This window comes from Parasteatoda tepidariorum, chromosome 4 (genome assembly GCF_982258835.1).
Source record: "Parasteatoda tepidariorum strain Cologne lab strain chromosome 4, Ptep-v5.0, whole genome shotgun sequence".
Taxonomy (NCBI): domain Eukaryota; kingdom Metazoa; phylum Arthropoda; class Arachnida; order Araneae; family Theridiidae; genus Parasteatoda; species Parasteatoda tepidariorum.
In genome coordinates, this window is record NC_141758.1 from 23,096,552 (window position 1) to 23,118,043 (window position 21,492).

The 21,492-nt window shown below is 26.7% G+C and overlaps 2 protein-coding genes across 4 annotated transcripts; one reads left to right on the forward strand and one right to left on the reverse strand.

Moving 5' to 3' along the window:
* Positions 1-1,437: 1,437 nt before the first annotated feature.
* Positions 1,438-17,365, reverse strand: LOC107446758 (nudC domain-containing protein 3). 2 transcript variants are annotated; one of them, XM_016061502.5, is made up of 9 exons: positions 16,972-17,365; positions 16,781-16,859; positions 13,973-14,051; positions 13,258-13,384; positions 12,633-12,735; positions 8,297-8,470; positions 6,735-6,923; positions 4,086-4,207; positions 1,438-1,577 (listed from the first exon to the last, which is right to left on the reverse strand). In XM_016061502.5, exons 1-8 carry the CDS (start codon positions 17,073-17,075, stop codon positions 4,088-4,090), a joined length of 975 nt encoding a protein of 324 aa, XP_015916988.2. In that variant the 5' UTR covers positions 17,076-17,365; the 3' UTR covers positions 1,438-1,577; positions 4,086-4,087. The 2 variants fall into 2 exon arrangements, with proteins under 2 accessions (XP_015916988.2, XP_015916989.2); XM_016061503.5 differs by having other exon boundaries at positions 1,438-1,590; positions 16,972-17,207.
* Alr (Evr1_Alr domain-containing protein Alr) lies at positions 17,188-20,680 on the forward strand. 2 transcript variants are annotated; one of them, XM_016061504.4, is made up of 3 exons: positions 17,188-17,624; positions 18,618-18,808; positions 20,417-20,680. In XM_016061504.4, exons 1-3 carry the CDS (start codon positions 17,493-17,495, stop codon positions 20,577-20,579), a joined length of 486 nt encoding a protein of 161 aa, XP_015916990.1. In that variant the 5' UTR covers positions 17,188-17,492; the 3' UTR covers positions 20,580-20,680. The 2 variants fall into 2 exon arrangements, with proteins under 2 accessions (XP_015916990.1, XP_015916991.1); XM_016061505.4 differs by having other exon boundaries at positions 17,400-17,624; positions 18,624-18,808.
* Positions 20,681-21,492: the final 812 nt, after the last annotated feature.

Below are 21,492 nucleotides of genomic sequence, written 5' to 3' on the forward strand. Positions count from 1 at the left end.
TTTTGTCAAATTCTTTAAAATTATACAAAAAATTGTGTAACTTACAATTTAAAAATTTTTTCGACCATTATTATATAAAACTAGAGGGCTGCGACCCCTGCTCGCTAACGCTCGCCAACCCCCGAAAATTGCTACGCAATCTTATATCGTTTGCTTCACAAACCAAGCTCGCTACTAACTTAGGTACATTGCAAATGCACAAAATTCTAAGAATTCAAAACAATCATTCAAATCCATATAAAAACTTTTCTTTTAAAAAAAAATATTACATCTTTTTAGTAAATACTAAGTCATTGAAATAAATTTGAATTCAAATAAATGACATGTAATTCGTTAAACCTATTAGAAATGTGCTATAGTATAATTCGTGATACAAATCAAAAATTGTCAAATAAATTCGTAATATATAAATTCGTGAAAAAAAGCGCTTTCGACAAAATACTAAAATAGAGATCTATCAGCAAAGACTACTCCCTTCTGCCTAGCTTAATAGTATGAGATTGTCGCAGCTGACCTCTCTGATTATTTTAGTTTCCGTTTTCAAAAGCGCTATATGTTGAGCCACCTCAGCTAAATTTGGCACGTGACATTTTTAGCGGCAATCATTGGTCGATTCGCCGTGTAAGAGAAATAGTAACGTAAACAAAGCAAACGTTGCCACCGGCGGAAAAGAAAAACAGCCAAAATTTGGGAGCCACGTAAGAGAATTATATAAATTTGAATTCAAATAAATGACATGTAATTCGTTAAACCTATTAGAAATGTGCTATAGTATAATTCGTGATATAAATCAAAAATCGTCAAATAAATTCGTAATATATAAATTCGTGAAAAAAAGCACTTTCGACAAAATACTAAAATAGAAATCTATCAGCAAAGACTACTCACTTCTGCCTAAATATATTACGAATAAAAAATATATAAAAAATAATGTATATCTAATAAAGGTTATTTTTCACATGGAATTATCTTTAGATTAACGAATTTTATAATTATATAAAAAAAATTCGATTCGCTTAAGAAGTTCTTGAGATATAGCAAGATATGCAAAAGTAATGTAAAATTAAAGGGTTCAATCTTTAGACCGTCCTTCTGATCAAACTATTGCGGCCATATTTCCCAGATTGTGGCTAATCCATGAATTTCGGGGGTCAGGAATCCAAATCCTTTGGGGGGAAAAATTATGTTTATTCAAAAAAAGTACGTTTTTGTATCTGATTTCGTATTTTAATATATCGTGTGCACTAATGAATTAGCATATTTGAGGTCACTCCCTAGAATCATTAAGATTAGGTTCTAGAATGTGAAGATCCGATCATTAGATCAAGCTATTCAGGGTAGTTTGTTTTTTTGGTGCAATGTACAAAACAATCATTACTACTAATTCTAAACTTATTGTATGTAACATGAGAACACATAAGAATTATGATCAACGAAGAAAAACAGAAATAAAAAGTTTATTTAATTTTTAAAATGCAATAAAACTTGTATACAATAAATATCTTCTTCGGAAAAACAAAAGTAAACAGGAAGCTCAGCTTGTATTTTGAGATCAGGAATGATGTGCTCACTTCAATCTGAAATTAAAAGCTATTTACCATTTTTATATTAATTTGATAGCATAATAAATACCCACAATAATTATATTGCCGCAATATAATTTTTTAATGTTATTTTAAGACTTTTCTCATTACTGTTTTATAATTAAAGATATTCATATTAAGCTAAAATAATAATAAATATCTTAACTTAATTTAAATAAATATATTTTAATAAAAGGAGAAATTTGAAGGACATACGACCTAAGCTCATTAGTATGACCCCATTTCAGCAACCCTTTTATTATAATGGTTGATATTATATAGCTGTTTGTAGTTCTATGGTCACAATGTTAATTTAACCACCATTAGAACCTCCCCATAGCGCAGTTAATTCCAAACCAGTAAACGAAATTTGGCTATTTGATTAGCAAAGATTTCAAAAAAATTATGCAAAACTACTATCTCTTATGATGTTATCCCCATAATAACCCTCATATGTAGAATTTTTATTTAAGATATTTTTCATACTTTTTTCATTATTTTGTATTAAGTCAAAATAAGAGAGAAATAAGCGAAAAATTAAGTGAGAATTTAACGTTTTAATCCTTTATTGTTATGTAATACAGCATGAAACAGTGGTGTCTTTTTTGCGTTAAAGGTAAAATCTTCTAAACAAAACTGACATCCAAACAATAATTTTTCAAATTTGCAGTTATTTAGATCTAAGAGAAACAGTTATTTATCATTGAAATTCCTTTAATTTACAACACTAATTATTTATAAATGTTTGAATGTGGATGGCAAAATAATTCCAACTACTTTTTTTTTTGGATGATTCTGATAATCTAACAGATTTTTTCAGTAACTATTATAATATGTTTTACAACAAAAAAACATGAAAATATATTTTTACTTGTAATTAGAACATCAGAAGAAAAAAATACATAAAAAGGACAGAAGTGCCACATCTGCATTAAAGGGTAAAATGTGGAATTTTTCAGAATGAAGAAAAATGTGAGTAAAGAACAAAAAGTTTTTGAAAATACTGATTGACTCAAATCATAGAAGGAAAAAAAAAACAGAAAAAAAAGCATGTGCAACTATATAGCACAAAAAGAAAAAAAAGGAAATTATTTACTATATGAGTTATATTTTTTTTAACTATATGTATTCATTGACAATCCAACTAGCCATTAAGCTTTTTTCATAAATCATGATTAAAAAGAATACAGTAAAACAACAAAATAATGTAGAAATATCAAGAAAAAAGGAAAGTCAGAAATTCTGCCTAAAGTCAGAAGAATCACATGCCTGAGGAAGGGGGCCATAACCCCCTAGGTTCTTTACCAAGGTAGTATTGGTCTATGATCAAGTACTCAATTTTTTGTAAAATTTTAATTCTCTTGATTGGTTTATTTAAATTGCCCAGGTGGTTTATTTAAATTGTCTAGATTTTGCTAAATAACAATTGTCCAAATGGCTTTGAGTTACTTAATTTTTATTAAAGTAAAATATTTCTTTGTTAAACTTAATCTAGTATTTTTAAGCTAGAAATGAATCTATGAATCACTCACGATTAGAAGATGTAGCTACTGCAGAATTAACTATGAATGATGTCGTTATAATCAGCGTTGACTGATATGAAATATTTTTAATTCTTTCATCGAAAAAATTTTGAACAAAGAATAAAACTAGAGTACGAACCTTACAAAAACTTATCATTTAAGCTATACTAAGGTTGAAAATCAGCAATTTCGGTGGAAATATTTATTTTTATTGCTTTTTTTTATTATTATTAATATTTCAACTTCACTCTCTTAGCAGTCCAAAACCTTTTAAAAATTTGAACTCAAATGTTTAGAAATGAAGTTATAGTTTTTTTTCCATAAGCTAACAGAAAAAATCAAAACCAAAAGTAATTTCCTGAAACAAAAGTAAAATTATTTTTTTTAATACTTGATTACCTTAACTTTTTTTTATTTCGATAAATTATATTTTTAACACAAATAAATTCAGCTAAAGATATTAAATTTCGAATTATTAATTGTTTTTGCCAGAATTTTCTTGCCTTTCAAAATTTTCATTCAATTTAAATGCATTTCATGAAGAACAAAAAGATCTTGAGAAAATTTCTTTACACTAACACACATTACAAAAAAAAAGCTCATTATAGAATTCTTTGTAAATTTTTATGAAGATTTTGAATAAAGTTAAAATATTTTGCACTGAAAACTAAGGTCTAAGTGTGATAACAATATAATTAACTTTAAACAATATAATTAGTTCTATTTCATTGTCTGTTTGAAAGTTTTATAAGGTTTTAGTTCAAAACACAGGTGGTAACCACATTATTGATATAAAAAATAAATTATTTTGAAATTTATGCATTATAATTTGTTTTACCTATTTTCAATGTCATATATATCTCATATAATCTTAGATATTTTCTAGCACAAAGTTAATATTCTTTAATATAAAACTAACACAACTACGCACAATGTAATGGAGTTAAAAGTATATTTTAAGATAATGAACACAAATTACCTCTAATGCCCTATTAAAGCATTTTCTGAATTCTGTATATCAACAACAGTTGGATCAAATGGTTGACCTTTGAAAGGGGAGCCTTCACAGTCCCAAGCTTCTTTCAGAACATTCTGCAGTTTCTGATGAAATAGAGAAGAAGAAAAAAGTTATTAACTTATCTAGAAAGTTACTAAAGCTACTCAAATACAATGAAACTTCTCGGGAATGGCCACTCTCCATTCCACAGTAAAATGGTCCTAGATGGAGGTTGGTCGTCCTTAGAGGTTACCTCCATTGACATCAAAATTGTTATCAAAGGTACACGATTTTTCACAAACAATTTTAATTTTAGTCAGTGTCATTTTCTTGGTACAGAAATACCACTTCTGTTGTTGTCATCATGAAAATACAGATCAATGATTAAAATTTAGCATCAATAAAAATTATCCTAACTGACATAATTATGTGGGGAAAAAATTTATCAATTATGAATGAAAAAACTATTTTAAATAAATTAACAATTATGTTTTTTTGTTTAAGTTTGCTTTTAATTTTATATCATAGTTAGTTTTAAAAGATATGAAGAGGTTTGTTCATTTGTGATGCTTGTTTTTTATAAAATTACTTTTTTTTCTTTCGAATTTAACTTTCAACTCTAAAAGTAAATCATTGATAGCATCAAGATTACAATGCAACATTAGGTTGTATGCAACACTGATGACTGCAACATTAGGTTGTATCGCCAAAAAAAGCCTCTAAGAGTCTCACACAAATATTTTGAATACAATTTAATCTACTTATTTGGTTTGTTAAATTTTTTGTTTTGATATTTTTTCATGTTTGGTGCAGATGTTTACCCGGTCGATGGGAGAGGTTTTGATGGTCTCTCCAAAAGGTTTTCTTTAACACAAAGTCTATGTAAAAATTTCTGCCCTCACAAAAGTGCTCGTAAATAGCGGTGGTCTTTCCTGGAGGTTTCACTGTATATAAGTATTTGTTAGTAAAATGTATCATTACAGCTCAAAACTAGTAAACTTTAGACATTCAAAGAATCAACTTTTTTTTCTACAGTTGTATTAAAAAGAAAATAAATCATTTGAGTAAATTACAATTCAATTTAAATGTAATTTTTATCTAAGAAATAAAACTGAATTAGGTATCTCTTGATAAATATGGGAATTACCCATAATGTTTAAAATAAAATAAGCTATAAAACATTTTTTTATAGATTTAAGCTATGTACAAGCTATGTTTAAGCTATGTATGTATGTATGGGATTTTAAAATGTAAAGTACATATTTATTTATCAATAATTGTTTGATAGTTCTAACATTCGTGAATATCCAACAGGATAACACCAGCATTTTTTTTCTATAGCTGTATTAAAATGAAAAAAAAATCCTTCAAGTAAATTGTGATTCAATTTAAATATAATTTATATCAAAAGTATACATAGGTATGCTTTGATAAATAAGAGAATTATACTTGTAATGTTTAAAGTAAAATCAGCTGTAAATTAACTCATTTTTTTAATGATTTAAGCTATACATAAAAACTTAACTAAGAAGTAAGATTATAAAATATAAAGTGCAGATTTATTTATAAATAATTGTTTAATAGTTCTAACATTTATAAAGGTCCAACACGATAACAGCAACATTTTTTTCTACAGTTGCATTAAATTAAAAGCAAGATGGATAAATAAATTGTAATTCGACTAAACTATACTTATATCTAAGAAATCATAATAAATTGAGAATGCTTAAAACTGAATTCTATTTAACATTTGAAGTGTGTAATAAAATAGCTCATTCACTTGAATAGGTTATACATAGAAATTTATATTAGTGATATTATAAAATTATCAAATAAAAAAATTATAAAACAGTTCTGCCAAGACCAACTTAGGTAACTGTGTTTTGAGATAAACTTTTACTTTAACATATAAAGAATAAGCATTAACTATTTAAGCATTTAAACTAGATAAAAATTAGTACACATTCTTTTTAAAAAAAACAATGCATCAATGCAATTGTATTTACAATAGCATTTACAAATAATTTTTAAATATATTTTTGATTTTATAAAAAAATTATAAAGTATTGACAAGTTTCTCGTTATTCTAAAAAAGAATTTATATAAAAATAAAAAATATTTTCAATATTCTAAGAAAAAGGAAACATCAACTAAGATTGAATATCAACTAAAACTACTGCATATGTTTTTTCCTAACACATTCAAACAAGGATTTAAAATGTTATGCAATTTTTCTCCATATGAAAAAAAAATGTTTTCTTTAGAATTATTTAATTTTATTTAATCACCTAAAATTCTTTTTTTTAACATTAATGAACAATTAATTATTACTGTAGCTAATTACATTCTGTGTAATTTTCTAACCTTGTACATAATTTGGAAAACAATGCATGAACATTTAAAAGATAAGGAAACATGTTTGAAAGAATTATTGTTTAAAATTAAACTACCTTAAATAAGAAGTGTCTTTACTATATTACTTTACATTCAAATTAATAAAGAAAATACAAGCATCATAAGAAACAATGCGTGGTTACTTAATGAAATGTTGAAATCATTAATAAATAAAACATATAAGCCACTAACTGAAATATCTCATAAACTGTAATAAAGATACAGCTATATACTTACACTTTGCTCGATTGTAGGTTTACCTAATCTTTTTTGGTGTTGATTAAACATTAGCTCATTAATCTTAGCTTGGGCTGCTTCATCAAGTTCTTCAAAAGGTATTGACGGATCTATAGATTTCAAATCAATTTTTGGTTCATCGACAAAAAATGAATCCCACCACCGCTCCTGCACTTTTTGGATGCATATCTAAAATAAATCACCGCATTGATTACATGAAAAAAAGTAGAGACATAAAGTTATTGAAATTTATGTTATGCTATTATTATCAAATATTAGAAATATTTATTAAGTTTATATATTTAAAAGTTCATGGTAAATTAAGCTACATAAATCTAATTTTCAAAAATTTGTTAACAATAGATATAATTAATTCTTCATTGGAGAATTACTACTTAACAAGCTTTGCTTTCTTGAAATTGGAAAAAAACAGTTGCTATCATAAACAAATACCTTGTTTCAACAACCAATCAAGATAACCACACTTCGTCACGTGCAGGTATCCCAGTATAAGCATTAATTTTATGTTAACTTCCAAAAAAAAATGCTATAAACAATTTTTTTTTAAAATTAACAACTAAAGCTATTAACTATTCAATATTTTTAATAAAAATTTTAAAATTGAAAGTAAAAAAATAATAGAAAATTACATGCCTCAAATTCATAGATGATTAAAATATAGATAAGTGATAAAATTTAACATCGGTAATTTTAAGAAGATGGAAAGTTGTTGAGAGGCTGCTTTATTTTGTGAGAAACCATGCATAGCAAATTCTCCTTCACCTACATAAGTAAGTACAAGGGTCTTTTTGAAGTAAGAACAGATTACACATTGAATCAGCTCATTCCGTCAAATGACGTCAGTTCAAGGTCGTCAACTCTCAACTCTACAATTATGCTCATAAATAAAGTTTCCTTTACTCTATTACAAAACAATTCTTACTTAAAAAATGATCCTCACAGAACAGAAAAACTAAAATCAGGTAAACCTAAAGTAAACCATAAAGTTACAAATGCAGAAAATTTTTTCCTCATAAAATCAAAATGTAAACGAATAAGACAAGATTAAACCGGTAATGAAGCAATCCTGCAATAATTTGCTTGTATTTTGATATTTTAAAAAGAATTTTTCCATATTTGAAACGCTGTGATTTAAACAAAGTTTATTTGATCTCACTTTTCTCCAAACTTTAAATTTTGAAAAACAGATGTAAAGGGTTGTTTTTCACGCAAAGAGCATCCTGTTATATAATTTTTTAAGACATAAGTTCACTATAGTACCAGCAGGCATAAGTACTCATAAATTTTTCTCAACACTTATGGAATCAAAAACTATTTACTATTTATTTCGTTAGTATTTAATAAAACATAGTTAATCATCATAAGTTTAAACTATTATATAATTTAACCAAGGGTAACATCTTAACTTAGCAAACGTTATGAATATATTTGACACATATTTAGTTATCTAAGATTAAAAACTTACAGCAAAGCTTTTAAACAAAATGAAACCTTATAATGAGAACGCATAAAAATAAACTTTTTCATTAAATGCATCATACATGAATATGTTCACGTGGAACTAAGGTCCATGTTGATTCTTCAACATTGATTCTCCATGATAAATCGTTATCTTTTAAAATAACCCATTCATCATTATTAAGATATTCTGCTTTTAAATGAGTGTGTTGAATCAGTACACGGATTTTTTTGCCAGTTGTTACATGATTTGGAACCTAGAAGAGAAGAGAATAAAAAGATCTCAGTTTTACTAAGAATACTCAAAATAATTCAGCATCTTGTTTCTTTGTTTATATTAGAAGTTCATAAATTATAATGGAAAATAAACTTACAAACCCGATTAATTTTACTTGCAACTACAGACAAATAAATCCTTAAATGAGTTGTATTATTTTTAACAAATGAAATGTTAAAACTAAAAATTACCATAAAATACATTTTTGACTATAATAACTAAATTCTATAATGATTATGCAGATTGCTTTATATAGAGCTCTAAAAACGAAACATTTTAGAATTAAAAATACTATTAAATTAAAATAATAAAAAAATAATACACATGCAAGATTGTATAAATGCAAATTGTATTTTCATGACATGAGCATTATTGAATTAGCATATTATATCTCATTACCAATTAGAGTCACTTTCAAAATAAAAAGACATTTTAAAAAATTTTTCTTAAAAAAAATTTTTTGAATAACTATTAATAAAAATTTTAGCTGCCATTGAAATGTTTCTTGTCCTTAAAACTTAAAACAACAGTGCCCTTTTTGATTTGGATCATAAAATAGAAAAATAAATAAAATATTAACTTATCTTTGCCTCTGTTACCAATGTTCAAAAGTGTTTAAATAAAACAATAAAATAACTTACACTCTAGTAAAATTTACATTGTAAATCACTATAATTGCTTTTTGATAAATTATATAGATAGATAAGCTTTAATAAATAGTTCGTAACAGAGTGGGAAAAAAAGAGACAAAAGGGAAGACTTTAGAGTTACGAGTAGTAGTAGAGCTAAATCTTAAATTTCTCTCAATACTTGATCCAGGAGTTCCCTTGTCTTCTGGATTGGAATTAAAATTACATTAGTTGTCGTAAACCCAAAATTAGGTCGGCTGTTCAACGACAGTTATAAAATATGCATGAAATAAATATTTCACTATGATAACTACACTCTACATTAGGGGTGCACAACCTGCGGCCCGCCAACCCTCAATGTGCGGCCCGCTACCGCAATCTGAACAAAATGAAAAAAAAATAATAAAATTTTTTTTTAAATAAAAAAAATTCGGAAATTTGAAATTTACGCATCTGAGTTTTTGACGCACCCAATTTCACTGAATGTAGTTTTCGATGGTTACCTCTACAGATTTTGGCATAGTTTTGAAAATACCATTATTTTGAACACATCATTATTACGATATACGAATTTCTAATTTTAGTTATTACTTTTGACACCCTTCGAGTGCTCCGATTTTATCGTTAATTCAATGACTTTCCGGTAGTTATTGCTGCCCATTTTCACGTATTTTCTGAAATCGCGATTTTTAAAAAGTTATAAAACGCTTTATTTGTGCAAACTACATGAAAAATCTAATCTTTTTCGGCAGTTGTTGCTCCGCATTTTCGCATGGTTTTTAAAATTTTGATATTTTGGCACGATATTATTACGAATCGCGATTAAATAATCGCTCATTTAGATAACCATTTTTTGACGTGGTTTATTTGTGCCAATTTTATTGCAAATCAAATTATTTTTCAATCGTTATTTTTGCAATTATTGTTACACATCTCTACAAGGTTTTGAAAGTCCGATATTTTTTATACGCTATTTTGATACTTTAATTTCGCATTTAAATACATAAAATATTGACGCGTTTTATTTACACCAATTTCACCGCAAATATAAAGGTATTTTGATAATTTCCTTTGTAGTTATTACTACGCTTTTTACCCGTGATTTAAAAAAAAAATTATATTTTTCATATAATTTGACAGCACGCGAGTTTTGAATCGCGCATTAAAATAATTACTTTTTATGTGCTGTATTTGTGTCGATTTTTAAATAAATATAAAAGGTTTTTCGAACGTCTTTTTACTTGTAATTTAGAATATCCTGATATTTTAGCACAATATTACAACTCTTAAAATTCGATACTGTTTTAATATTTTTTTGGAACTTAAAAAGTAATTACGTATTTTAGCAAAATCGATACCTTCCTAAAAAGAATAAAAATGAAAAATAAAAACAAGTTGTGTACATTTATATTAAACGCGTTCCCCTTTGCTAAAAAATAATTCAAAACACGTGTATATTTCTTTAGTCCCATGAACAAGTGCAAGTTAACATCACTCAACCAATTCTTTTTGTTGTTACATGATTTAAAAATCACATGTCGAGATTCGTATTTATACATTTTAAAAATCATACGTTTTAATTCTTCGCGTAATTTAAAATTCACACATCGTAATTCGTATTTACGCGATCTTAAAATTGCGCAGCGCATTTCGTATTAAAAATAACGAGATTTAAAAATCATCCATCGCGATTCATATTCACGCGATTTAAAAACCATATATCGCGATTCATATTCACACATTTTAAAAATCATGCGCTGTGAGTAGTCTTTTCGCAATTTAAAATTGTACACCTCAATTCGTATTCACGCAATTTGAAAATCACACATTGCGTTTTATATTTGCGCAATTTAAAAAGCACACATAACAATTAGTATTTAGGCAATTATAAAATAACACATCGCTATTTGTATTCACGCGATTTAAAAACCATATATCGCGATTCATATTCACACATTTTAAAAATCATGGGCTGTGAGTAGTCTTTTCGCAATTTAAAATTGTACACCTCAATTCGTATTCACGCAATTTGAAAATCACACATTGCGTTTTATATTTGCCCAATTTAAAAAGCACACATAACAATTAGTATTTAGGCAATTATAAAATAACACATCGCTATTTGTATTCACGTGATTTAAAAATATGGAAATGAAGAACACCATCTAGGACGAATTCCAAAAGTGATTAAGTTTTTTGCCCTAATTTAATACTACCCACAACAACAGCTTCTGTCATAAGACTGTTTTCTAGAATAAATTTGGCCTGTTCAAAATTACAGAGCAGTCTTTTAACAAATTCATTTAATGGCTCGAAAAAGCATGATCAAGTGAATCACATGATCAAGTGAATAAAATTATCCCAATATTTAAAATTTTTTCAAATTACAGGATAACCATTAAGAAAATTTTTTAACCATTTTCTTATGCTATACTTCCACCATTTCATATCATTCATGATTGTACGCTGGGAAATGATTTGTATGTCATTAAATTTTAACAGTAAAAGATATAATCAAAATAAGTTTCGTTAAGTAATGTAAATGTTACTAATTGTTTATGCATATGTGTATTAATTGTAAATAGAAAGTGTCATGTTAAAAAAATATTCGCCATAAAAATTTTAAACAAGTATCTTAATGGTTTTTTATTATTAAGGAAAATAGTTTATTCAAGATTAATGCTTTCTTTCTTTCTCCCTCTCTCTGCCCCTGCTTCCTATCATTAATTTAAAATAAATGTTTTAAAGTTCAAGTATGCCCTTCTAAATGCTAAATCTTATTTTCCGCAGATGGTGTTTTGTTTCAATTTTTATCATTTTTAACCCTATAAACTTTCTTTAAATCAAAGTATTTAACTTGTATTTATTTTAATAACTAGAACATTTTTTTAAAATTTATTTCTATGAACAAATTTTTTAGAGTTAAAATTTATGTTAAAATGGACTTATGTATTATGTAATATGACTTTTAAAAAACATGTATTTTCCCATAGTTTTTTAATTATTTCAATTTATCTAAATTTTCTTCTGATTAACTGATTCTGTTTTTTCTTAGAAGGCTCAGTTTTTTCTTAGTTTAGAAGTTTTTAACTTTAAACATTTAAAAGTATTTAATTTTATGCTAAGATATTACAAGGTTAACTTAGAAAAGGAATTTAGTGGTTAGAACAATGTTTTTATAACAATTACTACCTAATATTGCTATGAATATGTTTGTCTAAATACTTTGGGTGTTCCCTTTGGCATGCGGCCCTTCGTTAGTCAATCTGCAGCGCATGTGGCCCTTCACTCAAAAAGGTTGTGCACCCCTACTCTACATACATAAGCAGATTGCTTTATATGTTATTTTAGAAACGAATAAAGAATGAAAAAGACTTATAAATTAAAATTTTAAAAAATACTATAGCAATATTGAATATTTGCAAGGATCATTGATTTTTCATTACATGTATTATTGCGTGTTATCGTTATTATCATGCATATTATTTTAATAAATGCAATAGAAAAATATACTTTGATTCGAACATCTGCATCTTTAATGGTTTGTGCCCAAGAGTATCCTTCATAGCTGGCTCCATTATATGAATCTGGATCCATCAAAGGTGTTTTATGATCACTAAAAAGATGCATAAAATATATTGCAGGTATGTAAGCGATTGTGCTTTATTCATTCATTTATTTATTTTTTTCTTAGGCAGATGATTTTAACAGAAACTAACTCTTTTGAAGTAACAAAATTAGAATCATAGTTTTATACTTTAACAATTCCAGTACATTTTATATAATGATCATAACTTGTAATGTTATTCTACTACTAAAACAAAAGAATTTTTTTTTAAAAATCTTAAAAAAACCGAAATTTCATAAAAATTTCACCTTTTTTTTTTATAAAAATATTTAAGGAACTACAACAGTAAAAATAATTGACTAAGAATTTTAACGTTTTGACTGTAAGAAATTATAGAAAACATGTGCATAACATTAATACATAATTTCTTTGATGAAGAAACAGAGTTGAAAAAAAGTTATTAAAACTTATTAAACATAATTAGTCTTTCTTGAACAGACAGTTAAATAAAATAAAAAAAATTTCAATAAAAATGTTAGTTGATGATGTATAATACTTAAAGCAGCTTACGATTTATCATCGTTATGGAGACTTTTGCTTACGTTGACTACTTCATTAGTTTTTATATTGTCATCAGTTTTAGGTTCAGATTCTACTTGTTCAGGAGAAGTAACCACAATTTCTTCTGCAATACACTCTAAAAAACGCAATAATTTAGAAATAATAAAAAATGCAATAAATGAAAAATACATAATAAAATGTCAAACAAATTTTTCCTATCAATTAAAATTACATTTTATACACCAATATATAAATATTTAATCAATTAAAATTATATTTTATACACCAATATATAAATATTTAATCTTCACACAAAAGCGTTTTAAAAATTTGTGAATTTGATGTAACAAGGATATAGATTAATTATTTTTGTAATTGTAATAAGTTATAGAATTCTTGATTTAAGTTATATATTTCTACATGCATTTTCAAATATGGTTTAGATACATTTCAATATATTTTTTTTTAATGCTAATACTTATGATGCTGACTTTAAATTATAATAGATTAATGCTTTTATTTACTCCTAATGCTTTTACTTAATGCTTTTTACTTAATGCTTACTTAATGCTTTTATTTTAGTTGAGCTATTAATTTGTGTAAAATTCCAGTTCATAATTTAATTTTATTAAATTTTAGAAAATTTATGCTTTACTTAAAAAAAATTGAATATAAAATTGCAACAATTTATTTTACAGTTTTAAAAAAATTCAATTTTATTCACCTGAAATGACTGGCTCTGAACTTGAAGTTGCTTCAATATTTTTCTCTAAAATAGATTGCTCCATATATTTGCAAAACACCTAGAACAAAAAATTACCTACAGATATTAAAAGGTTTTTAAAAAAAATATTTGCCTACTTTACAAAATAACATTTACTAGTTGCTTTTGGCGACCAGCTTGGTCACCTTTCAAAATTATCTTTTACAACATATAAACTTAAATGGTAACCAAGTCCAATGTACAGCACAACTGTGTTTAAATACTCTAATTCATCGACTACTTTTCAAATTCTAATTTCTTAACTGTTTAAACAATATAATAAAAAAACATTTTCATTGTCTAGCACTCGCTTGCATGGAAGTACTTTGATTTCAATTTCAAACATTTTCAAGAGATGTGCATGACATTGCCAAAATTCTACATCTACAGAATTTCAGCAATAATTTAAACTCTGGGCATCAGCTATTTAATCACACAAACCACTGTAATTATGAGTTTGCGACATTTCAGCATTGTACACAGCTATTTCCATCTCTGTCAAGAGATAAAGATAGATAACTCATCCCAATGTTCCATTAAGTTTTATACTACTTCCTCACATACCTCTCGAACCATAACTCAAGTATTGCATAATATGGAAAAAGGCAAGCTCCATTACCAATAGCTTGTATGACAGTATGCGGAGCTCCGTTTAAGTTCAAAATTTCAACAGTCATTTTAGAAAAGATCAAAAATAAATCTAAATAATTAATTACTTTGCAACTAAACTTAAATTTCCATAAAATACAAAATTAATCTAAATAAATACATCTTGACATATAACAACTCAGTGCTACTAAAATAATTACAGAAGGCAAATTTAACAAAATGAGTCTAAATAAATACATACTTAACATATAACAACAAATTCTGGTACTTTTCAATTAGCCCGGCATAAGAAAATGTCACTAAAAAATTTAAACCTCCACCACCTTTTTTATTTATTTATTTTTTAAAAAAATAAATAAAATAAAACAAGAAAATTTTTAAAAATTTGAATTTCCTTGTGTCCTGCAAACCAAAGAGTACACCTTAATTTTTTAAGAATACTTAAATTATTGCTTAAGACAACCCAACAAAATGCATAATTAAAATGTTGCCAATTGATACAGAAATACCGAGTTCACAGTGCCACATAATAAATATATATGTTTATAGATAAGATAGTTTAACATTTAAAGAACAAAATATACTAAATATGATAATTTATATAACTTGAAGAAAGAAGTTAAGAACATTATGTAATTGGCTTTAAGCCCATTATTTTTTTAAAAAGTGTTTTTATTACATTATTTTAATTATTCTATTCGTGCTTCATTATTTTTTAAGTATTAATTTCTTCTTTTTTCACAAAGAAGAGATAATAAGACAAGTGGAAGTGCCATTCTTTATTATAAAAAAATGAAAACAGTTAATTTTCTTTTCTTTTGCAATAAATTGAAAAGTAATTATTTCTTTTTTTCACAAAATGTATTAAAAAACAGGATTAATTAAAAATATAAGCAATCAGTTTTTAATAAGGTTTCAAAGAAATTTTATACTTAAGAATCATCATTATATTTAGTCATTATCAATCCACTAGAAGAAAGTCGTCATCAAACTTAGACAAAGATTTTGCTCTACAACTTTTGTCTTTCACATTTTTTAGAGAATAGAATACTCCCATAACGCTAACCAAGTTCCAAATATAACTATTAATAAGTTGCAATACTAGAAGATATAAATTGACTAGTAGACATCTGTTTGACATTTTTGGTCTACATGGGCTTGATTTTGTCATCAATTTCCCACACAAGAATATGGTGTCAGGTCAGACAATACTTGTTTTGACCATGTGTTAGGGGTTCAAAATTCACTCTAATCTATAGCCTCCTGCAGTTACAGAGCCAGAAATATCCATGCACGGTTGGGGACAGAGGTTCGAACAACTGCTCTCTGTCCACATTTTAAATAGGGAGAGATGGAAAAAATTTATTAACTAGGTTCAAGTAGAAAAAACTTTGTAAGTGAATAATTGATTATCCAGGTTCAAGTAGAAAAAACTTTGTAAGTGAAAAATTGATTATCTAGGTTCAAGTAGAAAAAACTTTGTACGTGAAAAATTGATTATCTAGGTTCAAGTACCAAGGAGCCACTACTAATCTTTTAGACTGAATTTGAGCTGTCATCTAAAACTATGTAGTGATCTGCTCGAGGTAGGTTATACCCTTTAAGTTAGCCTTTCTCATGATTTTATTTCATTATTTTACTTTTTTTCTTTTAGTTTCTAACATGTTGCTGTCTGTCAAAATTTTGGCTTTTTTTTTTTTCACAATTATCGATACAAAAATTTTCTCTGACAAAGCATTTGCAAAAAAAGCTTTAATAGTTTTTGTATAATTTTATTATAAATATACAACTATTATATAAAGACAATATCAGAGCTCCCAATAGTTTTCAAGTCAAAATGGGTCAAAGGGAAAAAATATTGCGAAAATTGCTGCAAAAACATTGCAAAAGTAGTTCAAAAAGGAGGTCCTATGTTTGAAAAGGGGTCAGACCGAATATTTATCATGGAACAAAAACATTTTTCTTTCAAATACGCAAAAAAAGAAACAGAAAAATATCAAACTATTAAGATAGTAGAAAAACAATATCAAAGTTTTAAAATTCTTTAAACAACATTTAACTAATAAAGCAATAATAAATTTACGGAAAAATAAACGATATGATATTAGCATGCAATTAAAGAACGATATTATTCATAAATGATATAAAATCGTTACTTACGGATCTCACTATGCTTTCTGCTTCACCAGATGCAAGACCTAAATCAGAACTATCAGATTTGAGTTTAAAAAAGTCAGTCCTAAACCAATATAAAAAAGAATAATTTGAAAAAATTAATCTTAAATACTTAATCAGATTCAGTTTATAAAAATTAAAGGGAAATTTTACGAGATAAAATTAATAATAATCACCTGCGGTATAAAAAGTCAAATATTTTGTCAAAGAAATCAATTATATTCCCTTCTCCACAAAGAATAGAGGATATCAAATCATCGTAATTTGTTTCAGTTGGCATGATTAGACAATATTAACTGCTAAAAATTTATGAAATCCAACATTCGACGAAAAATTACTAAAATTTAAAACTTTGAAAGTTCAGCATTCATTAAAATTTTCTTTTTTTTTTTAATCCTCTGTTTTGTAAATAAACAAAGCGTACGCGGTTAGAACTCATGCAGTTATATTTTTTATATTTTAAAAACTTTCTAAAATGTTGAGAAACGGAAACATTTATAAATCCTAAACAGTTTTTGAGAATTATAATTCATAAATTTAATTTGTTTGAGACTTTATTATTGCAATTTTGGAATATTTATAAACGTATACTTTGGAATGGCATCAATCTCAATTAAAAGTCATATCAAAACAAAAACAATCTGTTTGTTTGCCGGTTCATGTCTATTATTAATGAGTTATTTTTAAAAATTTATATATGAGTTCTAGATATTCCCATTATAATGATTCCAAGCCAGAAAAGTGTCGAGCTTGTACAGATTTTAAAACATGGACAAAACAGCAATCAAATTCACAGAATAAGAAAATTCTAGAAAATGGAAAATTAGAGGTGTGTGATGCAATACAAAGAAATATATTTTCTTTATAATGATATTTAATTTTTAATAAAAACTTAAATTTTTGAAAAATTTAGTGGAACTAGAGTATGCCGGTTGCATAAAAAAAAATTAATTAACAGTAAAATTCAGAATTTGCATATGCAACTTTCTCTGCTTGTAAAGTTTTGAGGTCCTGGGTTGAATTTTTTTATATCCGTTTTTGAACAACCGACCCAAATTTTGTTTTGAGACTACTGTAGTTCAACTCCGTATCCTTGTAATTTTGAACCCAATCCAGAAGACAAGGGAACTTCTGGATCAAGCATTGAGAGAAATTCTGTCTTTGTGGAAGACTTTTTTGATGGAACTAACCCGCATTCGCGTTACATAGAGAGGAAAAACCCCACGGTTAGCCTGATGGCAAATGGACTCTAACCCCTGATCCGTCTACCACTGAATATATTTATGCATCATCGTGGTCGGTGCGAGCCGGGTGCATAATTTGTATAGACCAGTCATCACTGGGATTCGAACCTCATTGGAAGGCGAACGCTCTATCCCCTGAGCCACCATGACTCGAAAGCGTTAGATTGTGAATTCGTACATGCGATTTTCTGACATTGAATAAAAATTAAATTAATAAAGCATTTCATCAAAAAAATAAACAGACTCGCCGTCATCATAAAAAAATAATAACGTTATTAAAATTATCCATCCAATTATAATATTGAAGAAATTTAATATCATAAATAAGGGTGGCTGGAAGAACCTTGCTGTGGTGACCAGATGGCAAAAGCTACTTGGGATGGCTTTGGCCTGCAACAAGCTGTAGTTCCTTGAAAGAAGTAGAATTATATTATTACACCATAACTCTTATAGATTTATAAATATACTTTAGTGTTTCTTGTATTTTCCCAACATAAAATTATCTCAGTTTTTTTCACTTTATTATATGGCTGATTTACAAATTTGTTTTTTATTTTCTTTACGTGATTATATCTTAGTTTCAGGTTTCTAAGGAATGCCCTTTAGATCGTGAAGAACTTGGTAAAAATACTTGGTCTTTCCTACATACATTGGCTGCTTATTTTCCTGACAAACCATCTGAAGGTCAGAAAACTGACATGAAAACATTTATAACATTGTTTTCCAAGTTTTATCCCTGTAAAATTTGTGCTGAAGATATGCAAAAGGAGTAAGTTTTTTGTAATAAGAATGATTAGTATTTCTTGCATGAATAATTCATAACTTTTTCCTGCTAAAAAAATTTATGAAATTTATTAGAATATTCATAATATTGTAATATAATTTATAACATTGTTTTCTAAGTTTTATCCCTGTAAAATTTGTGCTAAAGATATGTTGAAGGAGTAAGTTTCTGTAATAAGAACGATTAGTATTTCTTGCATGAATAATTGTAACTTTTTCCTGTTAAAACGAATTTAAGAAATTTACTAGAATATTCATAAGCGATAATACTAAAAATATAATTTATAGAATAATATTATAATATAATTTATTAAAATGTTCAAAAGTAGTGATACTAAAAAATATATATCAATTATAATATTTCATTGAAGTTTGAAATAAATAAAATTTAGTAGATCAATAAAAAATTTTAAGCTTACATAATTTTTTATTAACAAAAAAATTGTGATTTATATACCACATATAATAGATTCATAGGTTTGTTATTAATCATCTATTTGACACTGAGTTACACATATTTTAAAGTTGTTCTTGATTATTTATATCCCTGAGTTTTAGACAAAATTATTATATAAATATTGTACATGTAACTAATCAATTTTTACATGAAAATATAATTTAGCACACTATAAAAACATGCTAATTTTATGTTAATTTGCTTTTTTTTCTTTAATTATATAAAAAAAAGAATTTAGTTTTCTTTAGACAAGAATTTAAGTATCTCTACAAAGTTTAATGTGCTTTAATGATTTTTTTTTTCAGAATACATTCTCTCCTAATATGTAATAAGAACAGTATTTTATTACAGGATAGTATTTAATATTATTATTATATCCCAAAAATAACGCAAACAATGATCTCCCTGAGAATCACAATAAAATTATTATTTTTCAGTGGATTTCATTGCATGTAGGAATCGATGACAATCAAAAGGCTGACTCTTTGACTAAGAGTCTGCCTTTTCTTCGCTTTTTACCTTTTCTTAGATAAAAAACAAACTCATTCTTCCAGAGTCATTTAAAAGACTCATTTATGAAAAAAATTATAGATAGCCTCAAATGCGGTTAAACAGAAAAGTCAATGGGTAAATCGGCAAATATCGAAAATAACTAAGCTCCAGCAACAAACCTTAGACTAAATATAGACCATGACTGCTTGGCAAAATATCTGAATAGAATAAGTATATTGCTGTCAAATATTTATTAAAACTGTAAAGGGAGAATCATAAATGCTTAACTTTCTTATGTGCCCAGATTTAGATAGTTTTAGAGGCGTGGTAAAATCCCCAAATTATATTGGACTGCTTAGGGATCAAATTCTACTGGTCCTTTTTTCGCCTGTTTCTTATTTAATCTTTTAATTGTTTACCTCTCAAATACAACTTCTGTGTCCTATAATTTATTTCTAACTATGAACTATAGCAATCGCTTTTTACAGCTTAATGTTTAAAAACCATTTGCTCTCATCAAAAATCTTTAACTAGAAAACTATGCACTGTGTCTTAGTAAATTCTTATTCAATATATGTTTAGTTGATAATGATACTACATTTCAATATTAATTGTGAAAGTTTTAACTTGTTTTTTTCTTCTTAGTCTTACAACAGATCCACCTGCTGTCAATAGTAGGCATGATCTGTCACAATGGATGTGCCAATACCATAATAAAGTGAATGAAAAATTAGGAAAACCATTATTTGATTGTTCTAAAGTTGACGAGAGATGGCTGCATGGATGGAAAGATGGGTCATGTGACTGAGCTTCTTAATTATGTGTAATACATAGTTAATTTGTATATAGTACCTATATTAAGTTATTTTTTTAATGTTCATAAATAAACCAAACTATATAAGAAAGTAAGTTGTTTATCTTTTAAATCCATATTTTCATATGTTTTCCATATAACCATGGAAAAATGAAAAATGCTTCTCAATTCAAATAACAAAGCAAAATACATTAATAATTTCAGTGTGGAAATGAATGCATAGGTGAAATCGTGATATAAATTAATTAAATACACCAGGGTTGCCACAGAAAAAAATGAACAAAATAGTTGCTTTTAATGGCCTAAAGCATGAAAATAGTTGCCTAAATAAAAACAAAAATTCATCGAAAATGTAACTAAAATTTTGTTAATGACTTAATTGTCACATACCATGACTCATTTAGTCAAGTTGGTGGCAAATATGGTAATTTTTATCTAAACGTTAATGTTCTAGCACTATTTTCCCTTTTATCAATAATTGATCTAGGAAATATATATACACACATATATTGTGAAAAGTGATTACTCAAATTCGAAATTCACTCATCGTAATATCATATAATAAAATTTTAAAATCTTGCGGAATTTCGAAGCAATAATTACTGTAAACGCGACCGAGAAACAAAATAGACTTACAATGGAATCTGCAGATTGAATTAATTAAAAAGTGAAGACTCAAATTTTTACAATTCAAAATTTTTTATTTTATGAAAAAAAAGTTCAGTGTGTTCAAAAGTTATCGTGGGCATCAGATTTTGAACCTAATTTAAGCTTAAAAAAACATAGCTAGGAGTACAGAAAAGTCTCCTAATAGTCTCCTTTTCCTGAAAATAGTTGCTTTTTAGCCAGTTCTGGCAAAAAAGACGCCATAGTCGCCTGTGGCAACCCTGATTCTGAAACTCAGTAT